Here is an 8,082-nt window from a genome sequence, read left to right on the forward strand (position 1 = left end):
CAGCCGGCAGCGACGGAGCCATGGCCTGTGCAATGGCCAAAGAGAGCCGCCGCCTGCGCACGGCGGCAGGCACGGGGCCGCACTGTCACGCGTGGGCAGTACAAGAGAGCAGCCAGCGTAGACCGCGCATCCTCGCACCCAAGCGCACAGCATTCCTTAGAGACAGGGCGGAGAGGTCGGAGAATTTGTTTGGAAAGCACGGGCCTCATTATGACCAGGCACAGTCCGGGGCTCCTAACCTCTCGGGGCGCCTTTGGGAGCGTGATGAAAGCTCCTCCCGTCGCGAGAGACCGCAAGAAACAGACGGAGTCGGGGGCTCGCCGAGGGAGCTATCGCCAACGGAGAGACCTGGTCCCCGCTGTGCTTAGAGGCCACACGGCTGGGCTGACGCTGAGCCACCTAATTAAGGAAATACAGAGTAGGAGGGCGGAGGCGGGGCCAACGCCCTTCAAACTCCGTGGGGGTAGGCAGGTTCACCGCACGTCACCGAAAACAAAACAAAACAGGAAGCTTTCGCCCCAAACGCTGCAAAAAACACACCAGGCAGCTCGACGCCTAGCGCCCCACCCCGGCGCGGCCCCTCGCGCGCCCCTCGGCCCGGTACCTGGCTGCGCCGNGCGGTCCCTCGCTTCCTGACAAGATGTCGCCGACGGCGGGCAGTCGGCGGCCCCGCGGCTGCGACGCCAAGGCGCCGCCCCAGCCGGGAGCAGACGCCTCCCCGCGCGCCCGCCCGGCCCTCGCCCGCGCCGTGAGCTCCGCCCGCCAGCCCAGGCCCCCCTGCCCAGGCCCCCCTGCCCGCACTCTGCGCTGAGCCCGCGGCATCCCAGAGCTGCCCCGGAGGCCCAGATCAGGAGTTAATCCGCCGGAGGGAGCGGTCAGCCCAGGCCAAATTGCCGCCGCCACGCTCAGCGGCCCATTCACATGCCCGTCACCTTGCTTCCTCCTGGTTCACAGTATCTGTTGCTCTGGCTTTCAACCTTTCTTTTAATACAAGCCTTTCTTATCTTTAACACACCAGTATTCATTAATTGATTAAAAGCCGCGTAGTGCCAGGCGCAATGGCATACTTTGTAATCTCATTGACTGGGGAGACTGAGGCAGGAAGATCAAAAGTTCCAGGTCAACCTGAGCAACAACACCGTGTAGCCCGCTCAGGAATGCATTTGCACCCAGAAGCCTGTGGCCTGTGGTTACAGTGTGCAAAAGTGTCTGATGTTGCCCGGAAGGCCTTACAGTTTCCAAAAGCCCTCCCCTCTTTCCTGCTTTTATAGAAAGAGGCCCTGATACAGTAGCACAGAAAGCCTTGAAAGGAAAGACCTTCTGGGAAATTGCAACATAATTAACAAGCAAAAGCAGGCCTGTCTATGGATGAGCAACCCAGATCCAGCTCCCACACTGGGATTAACTGGCTTCACTGCCTTTTCCTTGTGTCTGTGCCCTCCCATCCCCCATCTCAGATTGAAGACCCTGAGAGGGCACTGGCCCCAATGAGATGGTTTGACTGTCCCTCCTGAGAACCTGAAGTTTTACGTTCAGGGCAGCTTCCAGAAAGAAACCACCATCTGCTGCTCTGCAGTCCCCACCAAAGCTCACCTCTCCTCTTACTAATGTCACCTTCTGCCCCTTGACACACCTCTGGGACATTTTAATTCATTCCCCTTATGCTTAGGCAACCAAAAGAACCTTGGTGGATATTTAATAGTGAGGAAGAAATGGTGACATGCAGTTACACAGTTGATCTCAACTTTCACTGTATAACTCTGCAAAACTTAGTGTCTAACCAACTATGACTTGACTTGTTGGGATTCTGGGTGAGCACTAGTCCCACCACTAGTGCTGGAAAGGCTCAGGTAGCCACTGCATGGCAGGTGGAGCTGACAGCCTGGGCTGCCTGGGTCATGTACAGACAGCTGGAGCAGCCTCAGAAGATCAGGGACATCTGCTGCCCTATCCTAAGATGCTAGCTAAAACTCAAGCTGTGAATGCCAACTCAGGCTGCAGAGAGGCCCTGTGCTAAGCCAGCTAGCAGCCATGTTCAGTCTGCAACAGCCACACCCACACCTAGTGTGATACCAGTTTTTTTTATAAATATTTTTTTTAGCTATAGATGGACACAATATTATCTTTATTTTATTTATTTATTTTTATGTGGTGCTGAGGATTGAACCCAGTGCCTCATTTGTGCAAGGCAAGCGCTCTACCATTGGGCTACAACCCCAGCCCTGTGATACCAGTTTTTCGGTAACTCAGAAATGGAATTAGAAATAATCTGATTTTTTAAAATTTGTCCCTATTTTCCATAATTAAATGTTTTGTTTTTATTCTTTTAAAGGTGTTATTACATCAAGACTTTCCATTAGAAGTGACAAACAATTCATCTTGGGAGGTCATCTACTGGCTCAGGTAGTTAGATACAGGGTTTCAATAATATTAGGACTTGGCTTCCTTCTGTCTTTGAACTCTGCTTTCCTGCTAAGGGTTTCCCTCTTCTCAGTCTAGAAATAGACTTCCTCCCACAGATGGAGAAAGAGCCACTTGTGTCCCCAAAAGATGTTGTCTCAACTAAGGACCATCAGCAAGAGAACTTCCAGTTATCCAGTCTGCGCTCAGGTGGTGGCAGGTACCTAAGTGGAAAGGTCAGCTATGCCCAGGCCATGTCCCCATCCCTGCAGATGGTGCTAAGGTGGAAGGCAAGAACTGACAGTCCGATGAGACCCATATGGAACAGAGAAGACAGTGTGCATGCAAATGACAAATATCCATCAATATATTTGTCTTTGTGTTTAAATAACAAGGATGAGAAAGATGGGATTTGATAGTTCTTGGGGGTAGGGTTCCTGGGATATAATTGACCTTAAGAGGGCACAAACTATTAAGAAATCTAGCTGGGTGCAGTGACACACACCTGTAATCCCAGCAGCTCGGGAGGCTGAGGCAGGAGAATAGACAGTTCAAAGCCAGCGAGGCACTAGGCACTAAGCAATTCAGTGAGACTCTGTCTCTAAATAAAACATGAAATAGGAATGGGGATGTGGCTCAGTGGTCAAGTGCCCCTGATTCAATCCCTGGTACCCCTCAAAAGAAAGAGAGGGAAAAGAAGGGGCAGGGGAGAGAAAGAAAGAAGGAAGCAAAGAAAGAAATTTACTGTGATCCGAGAGTTACCTATGGAATTGTGTCCTCTATCAGGGATATGAAGTGCTCTAGAACCCACTCATGCAGCGCTACACAAGCACCAGTGTGGAAGAAGTTCAGTCTGTTCTATGGGTGAGATTAGGACCCATGAGCAGAGATGACCAGCTGTAAGTAGGGTAGATGTCACTGGCTGGGGACTGGGTAAGCAAGAGAAAACTGTTATGAATGACCTCAGGGGCTCACAGTAGACATGGAGTCAGTAGGAAATGGACAGACACCAAGGACTCAAAGCAAGTCCCAGCAGGACAGGTGAGAGAAGATCTGCTCCCTCAAGCATGGGGGAGGGATATTGTTTTAGCTTTCTCACTGCTAGGACTGAAAGATCTGACCAGAACAATGGTAGAGGAGGAAGAGTTTATTTAGGGGCTTAGGGCTTCAGAGGTCTCAGTCCATGGACAGCAGGTTCTATTCCTCAGGGCTCAGAGTGAGGCTGACCATCATGACAGAAGAGTGTGGTGGAGGGAAGCAGCTCACATGATGATCAGGAAACAGGGAAACTCCACACTCCAGATAGAAAATATATACCTCAAAGGCACACCCCCAGGGACCCGCCTTCTCCAGCCACACCCTACCTACCTTCAGCTACCACTTTAGTTCATCCCATCAGGGGATTAATTCACTGATTGGGTTAAGGCTCTCATAATCTCTCATTTCTCCTTTAAACCTCTTGCATGTCTCACACATGAGCTTTAGGGGGACACCTCACATCCAAACCATAATAGAGACTTCAGTGAGAGCAGCTTGGGAGGCTACCCTGGAAAGGAAGTTCTGATGCTGGACTCCCTAAGGAAAAGGAAAACAACTGATATTTGCTACACAGGCATAGAGATTCAACATTAGAAAACCTGCTGGCCAGTCATGGGGGCGCACACCTGTAATCCCAGTGACTTGGAAGGTCAATGCAGGAAAATCACAAGTTGGAGGCCGACCTCAGCAATTTAGTAAGACCTGGTCTCAAAAATAAAAAGGGCTGGGGATGTAGCCCAGTGGTAGAGTACCCCAGGTTCAATCCCCAGTTGTGAAAAAAAGAAAAGGAAATGGGAAAACTGCTGGAGACTAAGCCTGACCACAGTGGGCCAGACATGAGCAGCAGGAGTTCACCCTCCATGTACCATCCTAGGCTCCCACCTCCAAGAGCCCTCCTGCCTATGCCTCCAGCACTGCCACTCCCCCTGGGTATCACCCCATCCTGTCTGCAGGACTTGTCCTAAGTCAGTGAGGCCATAGTCCATGAGCTTCCTCCACCTCCATTTCTCTCCTTCTCAGAAAGCTCTTCTCTATGTGGCAGGCTCTGCTCCCACCTCTCCTGGTCTCTCCCACTCTGCTCCCTCCATCAGCCCTCCCAGTGTCCCTCCATGTTGCCGAAAGCTCAATCCTTGTCCCCAATGCTGATCCAACAACAAGGACACAGTTTTGAGAAAAAGGAAAAAGGTTTATTGCTTTGCTAGTAAAGGAGAAACAGAGGGGACTCCTGTCCCAAAGGCTGTGCTTGTGCCCATCAGCAGGAACAGGGGGCTTTTAAAGAGGTGATTCAGAGAAAATGAGATTAGGGATGAGAGATTAGGAAAAAGATCAGGGAAATGAACATCAGGGAGGAGGTCAGGGAAAAGAAGATCAGGGAAGAGATCGGGGAGAAGTTGTTTGGGAAAAAGAAAAAAAAACATGTAAATTTCAAAGCCATAAGAGATATAGTCAAAGCATCAAGTGAACCCCTGTTACATCCAAAGACGCCTCCCTGCTTCTCTCTGAATATCTGTCCCTGTCTCCGTCTCTCCTTTCAGTACCCCCAACAAAGACATCCCCAGGAGCCCCTGTCCACTCCACCCTCTTCAGAACCCTCCCCCGTGTAGGTGCTAGAATATTTCCTCAGCCTCCCTTGCAGCCAGGGCGCAGTGCTGAGATCCAACCTCTGCTCCGCAGCGGCTCCTGGCACTTGCCTGGATCCAGGTCGGCCAGGGCCAGGAGTAGCTCCCTGTGAGAAGAGGACACCACAGCTGAGTCCCTACAGCAGCAGCTGCAGTACAAAGACCAAAGTACAAAGTGCTGCAGCCTCAGAGCAGAGGTGCTCCCAGAGCCAGAGCTTCCTCTCAGAGCCCCAAGCCTGATGCTTCAGCCCTTCCAGAGGATCTGGGAGCCTCAGCTGGATTCAGCCAGATGGATCTCTGTGATGTGCCTGTAAGTGCTTTCTCTCAGCACGCTGGACTGTCCCAACCCCTTCCTCTGCGGTAGGCTTTCCAGCGCGCTGGGCTTCCTGCATTTTCCCCTTTTCAAACCGCCTCACCTCTCTTCATTCACCATCCCTGTTTGAGGCCAGGAATCTGCTCAATGTCCAGCCCCTCGCTGGTCTCCCCACCCTTCCAGCCCTCTGGCCACTGGTCCTCCAGCTTAGCTCGTCAACCTCTCCTGCTCATGCGTCAGAGCCACCTCTCCCTCCCCACACCCCAGCCCTTCTGCTGTCCCAGTTTCTGCAGACAGCATCATCATTCTCCCAGGTCCAACCAGGGAATCAGCAGTCTCTGAGGCCTGCAACCACATGCTGGGACCACCACACCTCCTATCCTCTGGTTGGGGCTGACCAGCACAGTTCCCAAGTGAGGGCACAATCACAAGTATTGAGCACCTTTGTGGGCCTGCAGAGAGAGAAGCCAGACCTGAACAGAGGGTCTGCATCCAGGCAGGCCTACCTGAGTGCTGAGCTCTTGAGGATTCCTGGTCCACATCTGCCAGAGAGCTGCAGCTGATCCCGAAGGAGCTCACCTGGGACTGGAGAACCAAGAAGACGAGTGTTGAAGACCTTCAACTGCAACACGAGCTGTTCAACTGCCCCTTCTCTCCTGCCTGCAATGCACGAGGCTGGAAGTGCCCCAGCCAGGACTGGCCACACCTGCCCAGATGGTGAAGCTCTTAGGGGACGCTGGATGCAACCCTCTGTTGACAAACTGACTTTCCTTCTTACTGGTGGACACTGAAAACTATTTTCCTTCTGCTTCGGCTGTAGAATGTACAAGGTGGAGTGCGGCCTGTTTGTGTGCACAACTCTGCTCTGTTTTCTACTCTTAGCCTTTTCTTGCTTTGATTTCCTCTTCTAATGATTCTATTTTCTTGTAGTATTTCTATTTTTGGAAGGTTTAAAATAACTTTTTAACTGCTTGAAAACTGTTAACTCTCCAGAATGAACATAAAAGATTGGCATTTGCAATTTTAACTCAATGAAACTTGCAGAAGGGCTGGAGATGTGGCTCAAGTGGTAGTGTGCTCGCCTGACATGCGCGGGACACTGGGTTCGATTCTCAGTACCACATAAAAATAAAATAAAATAAAGATATTGTGTCCACCTAATACTAAAAAATAAATATTAAAAGAAAAACTTGCAGGAGTTTGTAATGTGAAACTCACATTGGAGGCAAACATGTTAGACATTTTAATTGGAAATCAGTACCAAAACATTTAAATTCTTCCTAAGTTGAGGAGGGATATGAGTAAAAAACTAAGGGGTATGAGTAAAACAAGGAATGAGTAAAACTAAGAATCAGTAGTTTGCGTTCCCGTTCTTCAACACGGCCTGTGACTCCTATAGGTGCTGGGACACGGGCAGGCCAAGGTTGGAAGGAACCCCCTCTGAGCCTCATCCCCTGCCCACCTACAACCCTGAGGGGCATCGTCTACCCCAATGTGAATTTGGAATACTCAGCTTTGGAACCCCGTCATTTCACAGAACGGCTGGTGTGGGATCTCTTCCCAGTGAGCATGGCTGTGGGGATGAGGATGGACTGGCAGCACCAAGGTCCCCACCATCCCTGGCCTCAGGTGGCTGCCAGGTTCCAGGGGTCACTGGAGTCCATGCACAGTGGGTGGTGAGAGCTTGCAGTGTGCATAGCCGTGCCAAGGGCAGGACATGGGCCACCCTGGCCTCAACCTCCAGGCTCACTGAAAGGTCCGTGGCTCCCAAATTTGAGAATTGCCAAAATATACAGACTCCACTCCAGAAATCAGAACCAAGCACTGCCTGCCTGCCTGCGCGTGCACCCCTGCTGCTCGCAGGCCCCAGGTAATAAATAGCCTTTATCCTGTTCCTCAGACAGCACCTAACTACAGCCGCTACACAGTTTTCAACAGAAGCTTGCCATTTCACACCTGCCAGCAATGCAGGGGGTGGGGGCCAGCCCAGAGGGCCCACAAGGGGTGGGGGCCAGCCCAGAGGGCCCGCAAGGGCCAGATCGAGCACACAGGCCCCAACCCACTGCACTCCTCACTGGTGACTAGACGCTTCTAGAAGCATTCAACCTCAAACTTATAGTGATTTGTCTTGGGTTTTTTACTTTACACCAGTATGAAAGCAATATGCATGTAGAAATAGTACTTCAACTTTTCATTTTCACCTTTTCCCAGACTGGCCATAAACAGTATGAAGCTCTTAGGGCACTGGAGAGCAGCCGATCCTGGTCAGCTGCCAGCACAAGGCACAGTAGCCCTTGGTAGGACTACTCTGCTGAGCCTGGATGTTCAGGGTCAGGTGCATCCAAGGCACTTCCAGTTGAAGATATCAGGGTGAAGCCAACATGCACCCAGGAGCATCTCCCCCACATTCTATCACAATCCTACAAACAGCTCTGTATGCTTCCTGGCCTCCTCAATCTTGAGTTAAATAAATCTGTGGCATGATTATTATTGATTTTTTGGTGTGGGGGGGGGGGACCAGGGATTGAACTCAGTAGCACTTGACCACTGAGCCACATCCCCAGCCTATTTTGCATTTTATTTATATACAGGGTTCAAACTGAGTTGCTTACCACCTCACTTTTGCTGAGGCTGGCTTTGAACTCATAATCCTCCTGTTTCAGCCTCTCGAGCCACTGGGATTACAGGTGTGTGCCACTGTGCCCAGCTGAG

At 51.2% G+C, this 8,082-nt stretch overlaps 1 protein-coding gene across 1 annotated transcript in view; it reads right to left on the reverse strand.

Moving 5' to 3' along the window:
- The window catches only part of LOC125615915 (centriole, cilia and spindle associated protein), a 16,874-nt gene extending 13,490 nt beyond the window's left edge, over positions 1–3,384 (reverse strand). The window contains exons 1-3 of the mRNA XM_048800407.1: positions 3,376–3,384; positions 605–829; positions 240–399 (exon numbers count right to left, since the gene is read on the reverse strand). Coding sequence (XP_048656364.1) covers positions 240–399; positions 605–829; positions 3,376–3,384 — 394 coding nt within the window. The remainder of the gene's footprint in view (positions 1–239; positions 400–604; positions 830–3,375) is intronic.
- Positions 3,385–8,082: the final 4,698 nt, after the last annotated feature.

This window comes from Marmota marmota, unplaced genomic scaffold (assembly GCF_001458135.2).
Source record: "Marmota marmota marmota unplaced genomic scaffold, marMar, whole genome shotgun sequence".
Classification (NCBI taxonomy): Eukaryota; Metazoa; Chordata; class Mammalia; order Rodentia; family Sciuridae; genus Marmota; species Marmota marmota.